Here is a 21161-nt window from a genome sequence, read left to right as displayed (position 1 = left end):
TTCACATTTAACTTTATATATATATATATATTGCTGCTCAGTTTGAAAAAAAAACATTATGAAAGTTAATTAATATTCGCGAAAATACATATGATTAATGATCCTAAACTATATTTTAACTACAGAGACGTTATTCATAAACTTGATACTATGGTTCAACTTAAACGGTGACTCAATTTAAGATGTCATTAAAATTGCAGCAAATTTATTCTGTACTATGAATAAATGTTGATTCGATTGTTTTTGAAAGTTGAAAACAAATTTTAAGAAATTCCATTATAATTTTAGTTATACCATTTAAAGACAATGTCCATCAATGACACTCATGCATTGAAATACAGTTATAAAAAATGTGCTTTAAAAATAAAATACTCTAACAATCTTATACGTTATATAAAGCTGCTAAAAATGAAATGGTCTACAATTAATTACAAAAGAAGTAGAATTTTATGTTTCGTTAATATGTATTTATATGTATATGTTATATCAATATGTATTAACATGTTTTGCTAATATTAATATGACCAGAATTTCTTTTTTATATTTTCAAAAATGTTCAGTTCTCCGTTTTAGTCCACCTGCTAAGCATTTTCATGTAATGTAAGGTCAAAAAAAAAAACATTTTAAATTAATCGGTTAAAAAATCAGTTGAAAAATTAATTTAGTTTTCAATTTTGCAAAAAGTTTATTATCAATTTTTATTATTATCTAAATTCTATATGTTTTTAAATGTTTTCTTTTCCTTTTGGTTGTGTGACCTATTTATGTAAAATTTTAGTACAAGTAGCTTCTTAGTATTAAGCTTCTCAGTATTAAATTAGTAGCTTCTCAGGTAACAAGTAGCTTCTCAGTATTAAATTTTGAAATAATTTCTGAGCGAAATTAACACTTGATTGCCCAAGGCAGTCATTTTGACTGCTTTTTATAATTTCAATTAGAAAAACAATGATGACACAATTTCTTAGAATTTTTTAACTTTTTGTACAACATATAATTTTTTTAACGTCAATATTTACTAATAACTTGTTATATAACTGAAAATAATATCAAAAATATAAAAAAATAATTTTAAACAAATTTCTTTATACATTAGTTATTCTTTTACAATGCAGTCATTTGACCTGCTTTAGGGCAATATAGGTATTTCAGTCTTTCTAGTGTTTAGCAAACAAGAACATAATTAAATACCATATACGTTTTGCTTTTATTTACATTCTCTGATGCTTTGAAAAATAAAAAATGCTTCGCTAATATGACCTACCGAACAATAGAAACAACGCATTTTTTCATTTACTCATTTTTAGTTCGTGAAGTTGAAGTTGTCCTAATAAATAATTAAGTGCTTCCTCTTTTTAAAATTTAAATATATCAGATAAACATTTATACTACAAAAAGGACAGACATTAGAATCAACCTAATTGTAGGAATTTTTTTAATAGATAGCAGGATCAGTTAATAACAGTCAGTTTCGCTTAATAATAAAAATTTACGATGGATTCTTGCTTTAGTAAAAATCTTAAATTAGACACAAGATGATTTAAAAACAAATAAATAAATGAAACTTTTGCCGGTTATCGTTCTTTAGCCCCCGAAATTGCCCACAGTGTTATAGCTTCCTGTTTGTCAAATTCGATACAATATAATAAAAACGTTTTATACTCAAGTATTTGTCATACTTCCTTTTGCTTTAGCTGAATTCTCGTTTATCGTTCGGGGGATGAAAAAGTAAATTATCAATAAATCAGTGCTAAACAATTCAACGAAATCATGCGCAAGACTGAAAGACTTACACCAAAGCAGTTAATTAAGTTAAAATAATTCCTTTATGCATTTATTCTTATTTTTTGTCCCTTTTGGTGGCTTTACGTAATTAGATAAAGTAAACACGGTTTTAGAAGTCTATCTCAGCAAAGTGAAGATTAACGAAATAAGGGTGCTATTCGAGAGTAAATTTACCACAATCGAGTAACTTTCTTTGATTCATTTTTATTTCGAGGGTCCATAAGAAACTTTTTTTTTACTAAATCTATATTAAATCTTCGCATTATTGAAGCAGTTTTAGCAGGTACTAAATATACTATTTGTATCTATTCTACAACAGTTGATGCCTTTTTAAATTGTGCCAATCACCATAATTCCAGTAGTTCATCTTACCAAAATTAATTAAGCATTATTGTCGTCAATAATAGTATAGAACGTTTATCTTAAATGAATAAGCAAAATTTCTCCATTTGTTTCTCATTTTAAGAGAAATTCTATTTTATCTAAATTAGTACGGAATATCAAAATTATTCAAGCATTATTGGCATCAATCATGGTTTCTTCTTCGTTTCTCCGAAATGAATTCGGTCCAGTTGTCAATTAATTTTGCTTTTTTGTACATGGCTTAATTTTTTTATTTCAATTAGTACATTATTTTTCTATTTTTAAAGCTCTGCGGCTTTTGCAGGCTTTTTTTCTTTCTCTACAACAAAGTTTCGGGTCAATCTTTCCCCAAATTTCTTTTTCCAGTTTTTATTTTCAATTTTTTCAGAACTTCTTTATCTGATAGAGCCATTTTAGCTGTTGTCTTCTTTTTTTCATATTATAATATAATTTTTCGTTCTTGATTTTCTTAGGTTTTCTGTTTGGCCTATCTAACTGTATTCTCAAAGTTTTCATAAATTTTAATGATGCTTTTCACTTTAGTTAACTTTTCGATTTCATGATTGCTTCCTTTTCTCCATGCGTTGTTCCAAATTTCTCTAATTGCTCTCCGTTCAAAATTTTGGAATATATTTTTATGTTTGTCAGAAAAAACCCACTTTATAGATATACATGTTACTATTTTCTTCATTGGAGTCAAAGATCTCCGCACTTTACATATTTCTTAAATTAATTCACTTCTGAGTAATATATTATTTACAAATGCTGCTTTACTTCCATTTTTTATTTTTTTATTTATGCTGCCACGAATTTTACATTTATTGTTTATTTCAATACCGGGATAAATAGAAATAATTGATAAAAATTTTATCATCAAATTTTGGATCTTTTGATTAACTTCTTTCCGATTTTGACAAAATCAGAAATTTCGTTTTAGTTTCATTAATATCTAGACCTATATCATTTACTTTTCCTATAAGTTAATCTATTATTTATATTTGTTTATTTTTTTGTTCTTGTGATAGTTACTTTATCGTGTGTGCATGCACAGATTTGTGTTGACTTTGTGAATATATTACCTCGCTGTTATTCGATTGTTGTGATGGCCAAATGCAAGGCAATCGCAGTGAAGCATAATTAGCGTCAATAATTGCATGGCAACTTTATACAATTCTCCTGATCGAATTAGTACCATTTCACATTTAACTTTACTTTTTATTGCATTTTTTTACTTCAATTAGAACTTACAGTATAAGGGATTTTCGAATCAAATTCCGGTATAAAGTATAGGGTATAATGCCGGTGCTTTGGGTGCATTATCCTTAAAATCCATATTTACCGTAGAATATTATACCATAATATTAACTATAATATTTATTTAATTAGAATGATTCAGGGATTTTATGGTTATTCTTACCGTATAATTTCTGCATATGAGATTTTTTTTCCCGTAAAATGTTCCGGCGAAAAGAGAATTTACAATAAAGAATTTTTGCATCCGGCATGCCGGTAATTTTATCGTTATTTGATTCATATTTTTTACAGTGTATTACCAAAATTATTTACGCATCATAGGAAACAAAAGTATTTTTAAAATATATAAACATTTTGTGCTCCTCCCGAACGAAACAAATTCGTAGCATATTATTATTTTTCGCTTAAGCACCTAGCTTTTTATTTGTTTTGTTTTCTTTTTGTAAGAAATTATTGTCAAAATTAATTAAGCATCATTGGAAACAAAAATATTTTTAAAAAATATAAACATTTTGCTTTCCTCCCGAACGAAACGAATTCGTAGCATTATTATTTTTCGCTTGAGCACCTAGCTTTTCTTTGTTTTCTTTTTGTAAGAAATTATTGCCAAAATTAATTAAGCATCATTGGTATTAATAACTGTGGGACGATCTTCTATGCTTCTCCTAAACACTCCTCTTCATTTCTGAATTATATTTGATTTTTATTGCGTGGCTTATTTCTTTTACGTCAATAAGTATATATTACATCTATTTTCGCCATCACTTTCAATGTATTAAATTATTCGCTGCTGGTTTGATACCAAAATTTTTCATATTCAAAACTAGCTGTACACCCTCTGATTTGAAGAGTGAAACAGATTTCTAAAATTAGGATTACTTTTTTAATTATTTCATTTTTTGTCTGATTCTTCATGATTTTTGAAGTATCAAAAACGATCACGTTTAAAAGAATTGTCGTTGGATTTTTATGTTTCTTTTCCATTCATTATTAAGTTTAGACGTTCCGAAAAGGAATTTGAACCCGGGAAATTCCTGGAATGAAGTTATCTCACCTCATTGATTACCATAAAGCTGGTCGTAATCACTTTCAACGTATCAAATTACCAAAGTTTTCACTTTAAAAATTTTTACCCAATCTTGTGTTAATGGCTACAGTTTTTATTTGGTAACAGAAAGAATGAATTTTTTGACAGACTGCGATATAGTTTAGCAGTAAATTTCTGTTGTTTTAGAGAACAGAAATACTTTGTAGAAAATTTTCAGAATTATTTTTCAGAATTATTATTTTTTGCAGTGAGAAACTCATTGTGGGAGTCTCATTCGAATTAAAATTGGCACTGTTTCAAACTTATTAATTACAGATTAATACGAGCATTAATTCAAGACTTATTATATATTAATTGATTAAAAGATTGTTTTACCTAGCCGAAATAACCACTGCAACATTTTTTTTGCTTCAGTTAACGCTACTACTTAACTAATACAATTACCGCCAACTTATATTGAGCTCATTTCTCCAACTGCTATAGGATTCGTATCGATAACGGTTGCACTTACGAAATGCATTCTTAAATGTACTACCAGGTCATCAAATTTTAAATTCATACAAGTACTAATACGAGTGCAGCAAACGTATATTGAACTTATTTCGCTAACTGCTAAAGGATTTGATTTAATAACAGTTGCACTTATAAAATGAATTTCTTAATGACACTACCAGGTTGACTAATTTTAAATTCATAAGATTATAAGCTCATTTTCATTTGTCCTCTTACAAGTTTTAATAGGTTAACTTTACTTTATATTTCAGAAATTAGCTTTTACTATTTTAACGCAATAGTTTCTCGATATCTTTGTTTAAACCACTGAGCGCTTTTAAGTACATTGAATAAAATTTCAAATCACTGAAAACAAATCTATTTACCGAATAGGCAATGAAGGTTAATTATTGTGTTTCTCCTCACATTATATTCCACTAAAAGTTTAATAAAATGAAAATTCCTTTAACGGCAAGTAGATTCATTCTAAAAGTAAGAAATGTTTCACTTTTTACTATGTTCTTCAAACCGAGAAACATAAATTTCAATTTATATTGTGGCATTTTTAAGTGTGTAGCAAAATATTACGCACAAATACAAAAGTACATTTTAAAATATTCAAAAATTTAAAGCTCCAATAACTGCTTATAAGAGATCATTTTTATTTGTTTGAATCCTTTAAGTTGTTTTAAAATTAAAGGTAAGACATTCATTATAAATGTATTCATAGTGTATTTTTGCTCAGAGTTCGTTAAATGTTAATAGTTTGGAAGTCTTTTCTACCTCTAATGAGAATCTTTAATTCCCTTAGGGTGTGATTAGTTTAAAATCTTAAGTGTGTTCTCCAAAAAGAGATTATAAATCTTTTTCTGATTAATTTGAATTATTCTAAAGCATTTTGACCTAAAGAGCATTTTCCTTAAAGAACTTAAAAATTCAGTATAATTAATCTTTATATCCTGCCATAAAAAATTGTTTAAGCTAATTGACTTAAGTGCTTTCATGCATATTATGAATAAAATAACTTTTTTTAAAAAGTAAAACTATACACTTCATTTAACAATTTATTTTTAAGATAAAATGTATTTTTTAGCTCGATCCATAATTTCCTAGTAAACAGATTTTTCTTTTTAATTTAATGCATTAGGTAATGCAATACGTTATCTTAATACTAGCGTAGAGCTATTAAAATTAAAAAGTAAAACCAAGCAATGTAAAAGCAGGCAGAAGTTGAACCTTCATAATATTAATCGAGCACACTGTAAGTAAGTACCGGATCAAATTATGGTAAAAACGTACCAGCGCTTAAGCTAACGGTATTTTTTTACCGTAAAATCCATTTTTACCGAAATATGTTCTTCTAGAACAAAAACTCTGTTATACGCGTAATTAAAAATTACCGTAAAACCGCTGAATTACTCAAATTAAACAATTATTGCTGCAAAAATTATGATAAAATCTTTTACGATAAAAATGGATTTGTTGGCTGGTGCCCCCAAATTTCCGGTAGTTTATACTGTAATCTGATTAGGAATTTTTATACATTGCACTAGGGGCGCAATTTATATTTCTATACCCCATGTAAATACAACAGACATCTCAAGATTACGTGGTTTCCCTACCTTCCATACTCGATCCTTCTCCATCACAAATGACCCTCTTCCATTACCATGATATCGGGGATATACAAGTGTCCCAATGAGGGCAACCGAGTTCGAATCCCAACTATTGCTGGTCGATACGAATTCCCCATCACCTCGCACTGACCACAGTGCTAACGTAAAGTATCCTCAGTGGAAGGCGTATCGGATATTAGAGTCCCCTTGCGGTGAGACTAACAGTGGTAGGTTGGCATGGTTTTTCTCTCCAAGTAACGCAAATTCGGGTTACTTCCATCAAAAGAGCCTCCTCGAAGGTTAATTTCTCCCAATACTTGATCCAAGAGTTTCCTTGTCTTCTGGATTGGGTTCAAAATTACAAGGAATATTCCTCAAAATATAAAGAAATTCGCAATCGCTGTGGAAATTTGCTTAGTTAATTGATTTAAGTGCGTCCATGAATATGATAAAATAACTCTTCTTTTAGAAAAGTTTTATGTGCATGGTCCATTTAACAATTTATCTGTTAAAAATAATTTTTATCAGGAAGTAGCTTTATTTAGCAAAGTAATATTTTTCTTTTATTTAAAGCTTTTGTTAGGTGTAGAAAATAACATTTATTTTGAACCGTAAGATTCATTTGCGAAAAGTAAGTATTTATTTACACTCACTTATTGCGCACAATGACAAGATGTGTGAAGCATAAATATTCTCTAAATTTCTGGAAATCAGATAATCAGTATTCAGTACTAAATTAAAAAAATCAGATAATCAACAAAGATTCCGTTTCTCATGAAGAATATAAAAATTAAAGCATTTTAAAGCACCAATTACTTAATTGTGTTTTACTCAGAAACTGCTCAACTGATTTTTTTAAATGTTGGATTTTGCCATTTTAAATTACCTAGAGTAAAATATTAAAAATCTCAAACCAAAAATTTAATTTGTCTGTTATTGAGCTGAAAAATAACGGAAAAATAATAATTGTCGAAACGTTTTTTTAGCAATTATTTTTTAACGAGCTTTATAATTATTTGATTTTAAAAACTTCATTCTATTCAAGAATATGATATGAAGAAAAAGCCATTATACTCAAGTGCTGAAAAATAGGCACCCAATACTTACGACTTACCAGACATGAATAAGAAGAAACAAAAATGATTTGAAATATAAAGCGTAAAGTAAGCCTACAAAAAGAAAAAAAAATCGAAAATAAGGGGAAGAAACAAATCTAGAAAATCCGAAGTAGCCTAGATTGAAACAAAAACAAAGATGAAGAAAGAATCAAGAGAAAGTGCGTTTAGTATAGTTGGGTAAATCAGAGTAAAATGATTTTCAATGTGATATGGAGAAAATGGTGAGGAACCTATGTCATTAACAAGAAAAACAACATTCATATGAATGAAAAAAGATTTCAAGGGCATCAAGCAGGGGGGATAATTTTATCACTGTCGAGAATGAATTTATGCCTAAGATACTAACCATGTGCAGCAACTAAGATTTATAATATTCTTGTTAACGGATATATCTATCGTGTTGGTTTAAAATCGCGTCTGGTTTGTCCTATGTGAGAAGGTATGTGGTAAATGTCCTAGCGATTTTAGAAACTGATAGGCTTTTAAGAACTTTAATTTTCTTAACAGAAGTGTCTTAAACGGGAGAGAAGATAACAACAGTTAACAGAAGTGTCTTAAACGGAAGAGAAGAGAACAACAGTTAACAGAAGTATCTTAAACGGGAGATAAGAGAACAGTTAGCAGAAGTGCCTTAAACGGGAGATTTGAGCACAACAGTTAACAGAGTGTCTTAAACGGGATGCTAAAGTGTCTTAAACGGGAGAGAAAATTAGCAATTTTATAACAAAGGGGGGAGGTGAAGTTTAATGTAAGGATTAGAAGAAAATGGGCGTTTAGATCTAGTTAATTTCGCCGGAGCTGCACCAACTGTAGAAGGATTAAAATTGCGGTTAGCAGCAAGAGAGGGGATTCTGATTTGCCTCTTCTAGGACACAATGGTTTTCTTGTTCTTTTTTCGTACTTATCTTTATTTCACTCTCGGCTACTACGGTTTTTCCAATTTAATTTTTCACCTTTATTTTCAAATTTTTCGTTGGCGCTATGTTGCTATGTTTTATAATTGTTGGTGCTATGTTTTATAATTTAAATCATTTTTATTTCTTCTCATTTATGTTTGTCAAGTCTTGAGAATGAGTGCCTATTTTTGAGAGCTTGAAACGTGTCAATTTTCGTTTCCATCTGCATATTTTTAAAGTTGATGAAGTTTTTCATTCAAGAAGTATCGTCAATCTGTAGTTTCTTGGCATTATTTACTAAAGAGGTTTATAATTGCCTGCAATAATATATTTTTTGGGTTGGTTATAAAGTTCCAGAAATATGAGAAACGACGCAAACTTTACGAAAACTGAAACTTTAGACTCTATTCTTAGAAAATATTGCGACCGTACTTTTTAGATCACGGATAATATTTTTGTTACCCAAATATTAACAGTCAAAAACTTCATTACCCAAATAAAATTGATACAATTCACAAAATATCTATAGTTATGTATGAAATTCGTTTGAGTATGTTTTTGATTTTTTATGCTATCGATAATTATCACGATATTATCGGTTTTAAAAGTTAAAGTTATCAATAATGATTGCGGTGTTGCCGTATTCTATATTTATAGCGTCATTTCTTCGTAATATCTTCGTGTTCGGCATACTTATGTAAATTATAAGTTGCCGGTAACTTGAAGCCAGAATCTTGTGCTTCTCCCACCGTGTTGGCGAATTTTGCTTAACGATCCCTATAACGGATAAGTATATTAATCTTTTAGATTAAACATCATAACTTTGCTAAATGTTTAAAAAGTTTGTTTAATAAACATGTAAAAAAATTGAAGGTATCCCTTGATGGTTCAATATTAAGAACTTCCTGCTTTTAAATGATAACATAAGAATAATAAATTAAAACGCTTTCTCTAAATTGAACAAAAGAATCTAAAATTAATCTATATAGTACGATGATTAAAGATAGTAATTAACTATTCAATATAAATTTTAATAACTATTTAACAAAGGCAATATGTTTTAAAGAAGAAAATACATACATACAATATTTAAAAAAAAACTAAAAATGCATTATGTAAATTTATTACTACTTGCATTAAAGATAATCTTTCTAATCTTTGATAGTGAAGTTTGATATTTTAATAGTTTGACAAGTTTCCATTAATTTTTTTTCTTCTTTTTTTGAAACTAATTATATATGATATTAAATTTAGCGCATATTCAGGATTTTATATTAGGTTTTCCAATTTTAATAATTTTAAAACTTTGATAGAAAAGTTACTTTTCTTGTTATTTTTCAGACTAAATTTCTTTTAAATTGGCCAATATAGAAACATGATTAAAAAATTAATTCTTCTTAAATATTTATTTTGCATTATGTATCATATATGTATAATATACATATTTTTTCCGTTAAAGTTATGCTCTTGAATATTTTAATTGCGTGATTTATTACGAAGGCCTGAATTTCTGACTGAAACATTATTTCACGTTAGTTCTTTTAATATTTTAAAGATGATTTGTTGGAATAATTAATGTTTGATTTTAATAATATATTAGTAAGCATAAAAATATAATAAAACTAAAACTAAGTTAGAGATAGTGTTTGTGACCCTCATTAATTAGTGGAAGTTCTAATAATAGTTCTTATAAAAAAGTTTAGAAAATCATTAAAAAGTTACATTTTCATTTTTAAAAAAATAGTGATTGAGTAAAAAAAAAATAGTTTTTTCCATGCCCTATGTTTTTATTACTGATATTGATATAGTCATGAGATTTAAACTCCTGAATGCATATGGCACCTGAATTTGTTCATCTTACAAACAGTATCTTCTTTTTTTATATTTAATTCTAAGAAAAACTTAGTACTAAATTTATACTCATCTGTAAATGAACCAAGTTAGACTTTAAATCTATGTACCTAATTAATAACTTTAAAAAATCTAAAGACGAAAATACTGCGTAATGTTTTTAAAGCACAACCAAAAAAAATGTTTTTATTGCCTTTATAGAAAAATATTTCTGAGCAATCGTCATTAGATTATCAATAGATTAAACTGGGGAATTTTTTGTTAAATATTTACAAATACTTAATATTGGATAATTCAGATGCGGGATTTTAAATATGAAATTAGTTTTGCTCCTCAAGCTACCAATTATCTGATTAAAAATGTCATTTTCAGACCCTTTTTTTGTCAAAATGAAGTTTCAAAACATTATATATAATAGGGGATCGCATAAAATTTACGACAGGGCACATAATTACGAGTTAGGGGAACATAATCAGGAAATAAACTGCATGGAAATTGATTCTCGGAATTGTCATCATACGCCACTTGGGACACTTCCCTATTTTGAACTGTTTCTTCGCGTGTGTTTCTGAAAAGGTAATTTCGTCTATATTTCGTTAAGTATAAGAATTACTTCGCCAGGAAACCATGTGGTATATGGCAAAACGAAATTCAAATGTAGGACAAAAAATATATCCTCAACTCGAAACCTCAACATCATTTTGTGGGATTTTTCTTTAGAATAAAACTAGGAGAAGACTAGACAATAGAAAATAAGAAAATGAAGTAAGCTGGCCGGGTAGTTTAGTGGATAGATTTCACAGCAAGTATTATTATCAAAATTATAATCTATCAAACTCTTTGTTCCGTAATTTTTTAAGGTAAAAACGAATTTTTCGATAAAATGCACTGGCACTTTGATTACCGGTACTTAACAATATTCGGTACTTTACCGTAAATTGATCTGGAATTTTTTACAGTGCACTCTAACTTTTTCAATTTTTTTTTAAGCAAGTACTACACATTTCTATTGTAAAACAGAATAAAAGAAATTCGAACAATTTGCTCCCGATTTTAAGAAAAATTAAAAAAATTTCGGGACACCCTATAGAGGTGCCTCTTAGAGTTCATTAAAATGCTATTAAATTATAATTGAAACAAATAACTGTAAAGTAGAAACTATGCAAAATAATGTGATATGGTATTATGTTTTCCCTTTTTAACAAAGCACTGCACGGAATTTACTTTCATAAAAGCTAGTAAATGCTTAGTAATAAACTGCTTACGTAAGTCCGATAAAAAACCACGCTGTTGTAAACAGAAAAATCCTAATGGATACAAGAGCAATAATTTAAATATATGTTACAATAATCGTCAACCAATTACAAATAATTTATCAAGTAATATCCTAATAAATACAGAGAAAAAAAATTCCAGTAAAATTACCGTATTGTATAGTAATAACATTTCCGGTTCTGGTTAAAATTCAGATAATAAACCAAAATACGCCGTATTTATAAACCATTCATTCTGTGATTTTTCCGTTAATATGGTAATGGTCTCCAGAAATTCTGGGTTTCAAAATCATAGTTCTTATTACCAAATGTTTAGTAAAAAATATAAAACTGAAAAGAATATTTAACCTAATAAATTACTTTTATGCCATGCCCTAAAAATTCATGATAACATTGCTAAATTTTGCCGCATTACTAAAGTTGATCACATATTATAGTGCAATTATTTATAGCTAATTTAAACAAAATCATTACCAAAGCGCTTCGGAAAATTACTAGGGTGTTTAGTGACCCGGTAATGCCAGAAATACGTACATTTAACCATATTCTGGTAGCTTTGACTGTACTTTTTTCTCAGGGCATGTTTGAAACCATTCTTATTGTTAATATTTTACAAATTGTTTACTCGCTCCATAAACTCTGAGAATAAAAACAGGGTTAAAATTAGCAGAATACGGTAAAATGCAGCATATCTCTGAATCTAAGAAATAAGAAAAAGCTTGGTAATTTCTTACCGATGCTCTTTAGATAAGATTTTGTTTCAATTTACCATAAAATATAGTGTTATAATATGTGATTAAATTTGATAAATATGGCAAAATTTGCTAATGTTATCATGCTTTATAAAAATCGTTTAATCATTTAAATTTACTTTTAAGTTTTGAATTTATCACTAAATGTTTGGTAATAGGAATTATTTTTCTAACTATTGAACTATACTTTTTTGAAAACAAAAATTTCCGGTAATCCATTACCATATGAACAGGAAAAGTACCAAATGAATGGTTTATAAGTACATTGTATCTTGGTATTATTATCAGAATTATGGATTTTAGATGAAATCTCATTTTTATACAATGTGGAAATTTTACCAAAACTTTTCACTTTTTATTTATATTGCTAAGATACACTGATTAATGTAATTAACATATCGCTTGCCATATTATAATTTACAACACTTATAACCATAAATATAAAACAAGTAGGGGAGAGGGGGGCACATGTGAACATGGTATGTTTCACCAATATGATTTGAAATAAAAAATCTCGAAAAATTTTCAATTGATGGCAGTACTAGTCCTACCTCTCTGAAAAACTTTCAGAACAATGAGACATTTTGTTGGTCTATTCTGACAATATCTTTGTATCAGCTGGTGTTGCATATATTATTATCGCCCGCTTCTTCAAGTGAAAGCATAATATAAATCAACTAATAAACTAAAATTAACTATTGCAGATCATTATATGAACATTCAGGTAAGTTTATGACAATTATTCTTTTTTTTTACTCAATTAAAAGTTAAATATTTTTCAAGTTAGGTTTAAGAAGGATGATGGGGGCACTTGTGAACAAAACATCTGGGGCAGATGTGAACAGTTCACAAGTGCCCCTACATAGTATTAAGATTATTATCCTCATGATATTATAAGTTTAAAAAATATGTATGCATTTAAAATTATCATTATTTAATTTTCCATAATTAATTTATTAATTTTTCCTTTAAAAAAATTTTTTTTTATTAAATGGTTGATCGCGCATCACGCATATTAACTGATACACCTGAGAAAATAGAATTGTTAAAGCTACAAATGAAAAGATAGAAAAAAAAAAAAAAAAAAGCATGAAAGAGTATTAGAGAAGAAAGAAAAAGGCCCATTACAACACCCGTGGAACATGAAGTTGCGAAAAACCCAATTACGGATAAATTATTGTACAGCTGAAAAATTATTTTCTTATTGACAGTACTGTTGTACAATTTAAATTCACATAGTAAGCTACAACCCCCTCAGTATAATGCGTATCTATATCTGTTATATTAAAGATTTTTTTTCTTTGAAATATGATGATTGCTTTGTGTTTTTAATCTTGTTCATATGTGCCCCAGGCCTGTTCACATGTGCCCCCAATAGGGGCACATGTGAACAATTGAAGTCATTTTTCTAAAATATTATAAAGTAAAGAAATATTTTATTGAAAAATCTCAAAAAATTCCACAAGACAAAGAAAATACTATTTAAACATATGGACTTTTTTACTATGAAAAATTGATGATATTTTTCGAAAAGTGAAGAAATAAAAAAATTTGTTCACATGTGCCCCCCTCTCCCCTATTTTGATTTTTTTTTAAATTTTTTGTTGTCTATTAGAAATAAAGTGTAATATTTACGGGTTATAATATTTTAAAATGTAATATTAGCAGACCAGTAGTTTTTTAGTGGAACATCTTTTTCACGTTTCTAAATCGACCGAAGAAAACTTTAAAAGTAAGAAAAATATTATGTTTCTATTAATTAACGTCCATACAAAAGTATACATAAGAAATCTTAAACTTAAAGTTGATAACTATTTCTTTATTAATTTAAAATAATTAATAAACAGCTATCTTATACTTTTAACATTATCTTTTCATTGCAACCTTAGCTTTGTCTTGGAACTACTAGTAGATACTGTGAATTAAACACTGGTCTTAAATAGAAAATATTTTCTATAAAACTAAAGCATTTTTGCAAAAATGAAATATTATTATTAAGAAAGTTTTTATTTTTAAAAAACAAATTATAATACATTAGTATTGCAAATATAGTAATCTATTGCAACATTGCGTCCATTTTTTAAAACGTATAGAATTTACAATATTTTTCATGTCGATCAAAAATATTTTTCAGAATCTCTGTTGATTCTCTTATGTTTTTGTTACTAACGAAGACAAAATAATACAAATTATTATGTTTAGATATTTCTAAACAATTTTCTTATTGAAATCAGTTAAATATATTAAGCTAGTCTTAAATTTAAAAAGTATTTCATTTAAAATTTGCACCATACAATTTAAAATATTTATTAAATGACTTCTAAAAGATTAGTAAAATCGGTTGGGTAAAAAAATCCAATTAAATGTTTATCATTGCTTGCTGAAAATGTAAGTAAAATGTGTTTAAATAAATAATAACATACCTAGTTTTATCCATAAGAATGTTATTAGTAAAAGTAGAAAATATGACTTCATTATAGAAAAAATCCAAGTTTCCAGAAACAACAAGAGTTTCATAAAATTAAAGTTTCAGTTTGGGTTGAAAAGTGCATAAATATCAAACACATATATCAATTTCAAAACTAAATATTGTTTTTAAAAATTAACTGCAATTTTTCTTAATTAGGTAGTTTGAGAACTCTAAAAGATTTAAGGTTAAAACTAAATCACAAAGTATTTGTTGATGAATCCCAGTTTTTGACATAGTTTTTCGTATACACGTATCTTTTTTCAAAAAGTTTTTACGATTTGTCTTTTTCTAAATATAAACTCGCTTTATAAAATACACGAAATGGTTAAGTGTACAAATTGAGATTTATTTTCCAATATAATATCATCTAAGTATCCTGGTCTGTGCCACTTTTATATCATAATCAATTATGTTTCTCTAAAGCAAAATAAAACATTTTCCACTCAAATGGTTTTGAAAAGCACGTGTTTGTGACTGCAAACTGATAAAGAGTCGCTTGAAAAGTCCCTTTCACGCTATGCTTCCGAACACAAATGAAGCTCAAGAGCAAAGATGCTTGAATGTTTGCTTGGAAATATCTTTACAAAAGAAGGAACTTTTAGGCTGACAGCGCCATCTATTGTCTAAAATATTGTGAGGAATTTTAAGTAAGAAACTTTTTTTGTTGCATATCTATTAAATTGTTGATGAGAACACGATTAAAATTCAACACATCAGATAATTATTTTCTTCAAAATGTTTTAAATGATGTTAGAAAATACTAAAAATGTTGTATATTTTTTGGAAATTTAATGTCTGCATTTATGGGAAATGAAAGAAAAGGATAGAAATTATTCATTTTAAATACTACTAGTTCTCTAACGAATTCCGCAATATATTCCAAAAATTCCTACGTAAAAAAATATATGTTTTTGGAATCTTAAAGCTATTTACTTTATAAAACCCAAATAATGGTCTCAAGTTTTACCTAATAATCAAACGGACAATATATTTTCTATCTCAAAATATTAATAAACTCATGAAATCGTTATTTATAGTATTGCAACCAATATTTGCAACATTTATTCATCAATGATTGATTAAGTATTATGATTTTATTCTTTTAAAAAAAAATTTTACCTATGGAGATCATTTAACTATTAATTTTTAATCTAAAGATCATATTTTCACATACTAAGACTTAATTTTAATGATTAAAGGGGGTGGCATTCAATAAGTTAATTACGTACGAAATCAGACTAAAAAGAAACATTTATTCGTAATCTCTAAATCAGCTTACCATTTTACCCGGGAATTTTTATTTCTGACCTTCAAAATATATATCATAGCCCCCATCTAGATATCCCAGTAGTTAGGCGAAGAAAGTGATTCGAAGTTAGTATTCCTTAATGTTAATCTTGATTTTTACATATTTTGCTATTGATGAAAATTTTTTGTACTAGCCACAAAAAATTCCTGGAATATTATGAAATATGAAAACAAAACTTAAATTAACTACGAGGAATTCAAAATTTATGTCACTCTCTTGGCCAAACTATTTCTCAGATTGTGTCTTTCCTACCTATCTTGAGAGTTAGAAATAATAATCATCAAAAAAAAATTATTCAGCGCAAATGCGTTTTTGTGTCTGATTTCGTAACTTAAAATATAGTCTGCGCTAATTAAAAAGGATATTTAATGTTAATCTCTTGAATCATTGAAATTGTGTCTTTATACTTAAAGATCCGATCATTAGATCATATATACTCCCACCCCCAGAAGATCGGGGGGGGGGTAATCGAGTTTGGTATCACTGAATATCTCATAAGGAATATTGAATAAGTATCCGACCGGGGTAGCCGGGTCGGTAGGGCACTGGGCCCATGTCCTAGATTTTGTGGACCCGAACTCCGTTAGCCGAAGACTCCCCGTGTAGTAAACGGTGACTGATGCATTTTAAATCTGTCGAGTCACAAAGTCCTCCGTGTTCCCATAACAAACAATACCTCTGGGGTACTTGACAGGAGATTGATCGTTTTCTGATTCAGGTCAAAATTACGATCTGCAGTTGAATGAATGGGTGTACGAATGGGTCTGCCCTATAAACGGATGTGACGTATGGGTATGGCAGAAGTCGAATTCTTGGCCGTAGAGGGCGCCACTGGAAAACACGAAAAATCGCCCCCTCTGCCTTAACAGACATACGAATAAGTATATTTTCCCTTTTTCAAATAGATGTACATTTCTGGAGCTATTTGACCGTTTCCAAATTTTTCTAACACCCTGTAAGTGCCCTATATGTTACTCTTGAATAATACTGTAAGGAAGGAAAGAAGTAATAGTTTGTCAAATTTTTATAGTTATAAGGACTTTTAAGTTCAATAAAGATATTTAAAAAACGAATTTTTTTTGTTTTTATTTTAAAATGGAAAAAATAAATCTTTATATTCATTCTCACTAACAAGATTGATAATTAAATACCAGATTGATTTTACATGGCTTACTACTCAAAGAACCAACTATTTTTTAAAAAATTTTAGTATTCGTATCCTTGACGATACTTGTTTTTCAAAAAAAAAATATATATATATATATACTAGATATTCGTAGATGCAACATAAATAATAAAAAAAATTTCCAATGATTTTGACAAATATTAAGCTAACGATGTAACAATGTACTTAAGAACTCTACAATTTTGAAATTAATTATTTTCCATTTTCTAATTCCTTTTTTTTCTTTTTTGCTAAAAATTTCCAAATTGTTTTATTTAAAACTATTTGGTTTAATGCATTAATTATAAATTTTAAATAAATATTAAATTTTAATATCGATGCTGATTATAGAATCTCACAAAATATATTAAATAACATTAGCAATCTATGGATTTTGAATTATTCCTGTGAAATTTCACTGTATACCTTACATATATAGTAAAACATGCAGCAAATCGAAACATTTAAATCTCCTTTAATATTATTTTTAGTGATTTCGCAATTAAATTTCACTTTTTGATTTTTAATTGTTTACTGATTATTTCCAAGAAATATATTCAGGATTTATAATTTCAATATAACAATTAAAAATTAAATTTAGAATTAAATAATAAATAAATTTAATTTTGATAATAGAATTTTGTAATTGCATGAAACAATCTTGACAATTAATTTTTAATTCTATAAAAAGAATCTACACTCGATGATATACAATCAATGATAATCCTTTACATGCCGATTTATAAATAAACTAAACATGTTGTAAAAGGAATTATAAAAATCTGTACACTTCTTTAACAATTTTAAAATTCATTTTACATTTATACATTTCAAAATATTTTATTTGGAATTTTTAATCTTAACAAATTGATAATGAGTTTCAAATGATAAGTTTGATCGCAGTTCGCTGATCTTTAAATTTTGAAAAATATATAAAATAATCACATTGTAAAAAACATTCCGCATCAAATTACGGGAAAAAAGTACCCGTCAGGAAGCCAATAATTTTTACCGGAACTTGTTACGGAAAAAAAAGTCTGGTATACCGTAATTTTTACAGTAATAATGACATTAAAATCACTAAAATTACTTTAATTAAATATTACTGAAAAATTATTGTGTAATATCTTACAGTAAAAATGTATTTCGAATGATGAACCTAAGTGCCGGTACTTTATTATGTAATTTTATATTGAAAATTTTACAGTGTAAAACAATCTAATTTACTTTATTCACGCGAATATATATTTATTAATGCTTATATAAATTTATTTACTGCAATTTTATCTATAAATTTTATCTACAGGGTAAAAAGAAAGGATAACAATTTTCGTTTTTTTTCTCTTTATAATATTGAATAAAATATTCGTGAAAATCACTTTATTACCTCAGTTTAAAAGCTGAATGACATGCAAATTAAATTGCAGTAATTTTTGAAAATATCAAACATTTATGTATATGAATTATTTTCAAATCCTGTTTAGGAATATAAAACTTTCGTTTTCAAAAATAGGAGCATAGTATTTTTTTCATAATTCTTAAAGTACTGTCTTGGTATTTTTTCATTGAAATAAAACGAATAAAATGCAAATTAAAATCGAAGCGTTCTTTAAAATATTTTCTTTAAGTAAATACTTAAATAGTTTTTATTTTATTTTGATATTAAGAGCTATAATATTCCAAGAAAATTACACAAAAAATTTTATTCATACTTTGTGAAAAACTTTAAAAAAGAAAAGCTATATCCGTTGAGAATTTAAAAACATCTAAAAATAAAATATTTATAACGTAAAATGACTGAAATGCTTGCTTTGGCAGAAATGTGAATCCATTTAAAGTAGATTTGGAATATCAACTTAAAATCATTTTCCTTTGGTTTTGTAAGAAAGCTTTTAAAATGCTTTAAAATCAAAAGCAAATCGGAAAATGCCGAGCAGACTTTTCCCTCTGGCAGTAAATTTGATTTTAAAGAAGTGTCGTTTACATGAATATTATAATCAAATAAACTATTTGTTTTATCATATTTGATTTTTAAAAATTTTCATCAAAGTTATAAAAGTGATTTGCATTTAAATATTAAATATTTATAATAATTTAAAAGCTATACTTTGTTTTGTAACATATCCAACATTCAAAACATGCTGTCATTTAAATAGGTTTTTATGAGAAAAAAACCATGACGATTATAAAAATTATTTGATACAGTAACAGTTTTTGTCACTTATAATGTCACAGGAGAGCAACTTCACACTATACTGTATATATATATATATATATATATATATATATATATATATACATACACATATATATANATATATATATATATATATATATATATATATATATATATATATATATATATATATATATATAAATATATAATGAGTTTAAGACTGCTTTATACACTACTAATTAACCCATTAATGTAACTCATTAAAGTTGATAACGTTAACTGATTATAGCTAAATATTTTGCTTATTATCTTAGGAGAAACATTTAAATGTAAGTAGAAATATTTAGAAAAAAAGTAAAGTAATTGAGAAAAAGGCAAATATAATTGACATTTTAAAATTATTATGATTATTATTTTGGGAAACAACCTCAAGTAAAGTCTCCATCTTCACTACAACTGCTCATGATTTTGAATTTTTCACCTCTTTTCCTCCTCAGAAAATATTTAACACCTAAAATAAGCACTTTTTTCTTTTCAAGTTATGTTTATTGCCATAAAATCATCTAAATTTGATTAAACTATAAAAATGGGAGAATCCAGAAATGTTGAAAGCAGGAACTAATGGTTGAAATATTGAGAAAACGCTTATCATAGTCGAATTCATAAAGGCACTTTTTCCTTGAATAAAAATTGATAATGTAAAAGTTGAATTTCATACAAAGAGCTATCATTATTTGAAGAGAAAATTTCATAAAATAGCATTTAAACTTAGGAAAAATCATTTCTATAACAAGTAAAAATATTAAATAGTTAAATTACTTTATTTAAAATACCGAAAGAATATTTTAATTTTCTCAATTTGCAACCAGCGACAACATGGGGTCAGTGATATAATGGTCATATTAGGATTACTGGAGAGAAAATTTTGCTTAAAATAAGTGAATGCTATTGAGTAAAATTAAAATCTTTGGTTTCCAAATAACGCCATATTTTTCTTAAAAGTAAATAATCGGCTACTAAAATGGAAAAGTTAGTTCTTGCGACTATTGTACACTGTTAAAAATCTTTCTGAAAAATTGATTAAATGACAGAATCGAACAAAACAGTCGAATAACCGTAATTAAGATGGTATTCAAACTGTTAAGAGTAAGAATATCGCTTATTAACTGCTTTCACCTAATACGGTTAAATAACCTGTATTTTATCCCATAAACTAGGCCCACCTAATGAAAATTGACAACTTTTTCTCTTTCTGCTGGATACGCATCATAGCCAAGAGGGCGAATCTGGCATTCTCATAACCGGCAGAATGGGGTTTGAGTTCCAGCATTGACACCAAAATATTTTTTTTTGCTTTCAACTTATAAAGAGTTTCCAATGTCCCGCACTTCTATATTTGCGACCCCTGGACTATTAGAATGAGACAATGACATTCATGCATAATTGGTAGATCAATAAAGCTGATGAACTATCTCCAATATCCAGTTAAACTTCTTTTTTAAGGTTTTGAAACCATGTTAGTTGTAAATGGCTAAAAAGCTGTTCAGTTTTGTATTCATGGTTCCTTAATGATACTATTTGCAAATGGTTTTATA

At 27.4% G+C, this 21161-nt stretch overlaps 1 protein-coding gene across 2 annotated transcripts in view; it reads right to left on the bottom strand.

The window, feature by feature from the left end:
* The window catches only part of LOC107454452 (cell adhesion molecule Dscam1), a 104179-nt gene that overhangs the window by 75511 nt on the left and 7507 nt on the right, over window positions 1–21161 (bottom strand). Inside the window, exon 1 of one of the 2 annotated variants that reach the window (XM_043048813.2) lies at window positions 14870–15455. The exons of the other annotated variant lie outside the window; for it this stretch is intronic. Within the exon in view, the coding sequence (XP_042904747.2) occupies window positions 14870–14963 (94 nt within the window). The 5' untranslated portion in view covers window positions 14964–15455. Of the gene's footprint in view, window positions 1–14869; window positions 15456–21161 lie in introns of those variants that run through there. 2 annotated transcript variants of the gene reach the window in all.

This window comes from Parasteatoda tepidariorum, chromosome 8, assembly GCF_043381705.1.
Source record: "Parasteatoda tepidariorum isolate YZ-2023 chromosome 8, CAS_Ptep_4.0, whole genome shotgun sequence".
In the NCBI taxonomy this organism is placed as follows: Eukaryota; Metazoa; Arthropoda; class Arachnida; order Araneae; family Theridiidae; genus Parasteatoda; species Parasteatoda tepidariorum.
This window is presented reverse-complemented; position numbering and strand designations above follow the sequence as displayed.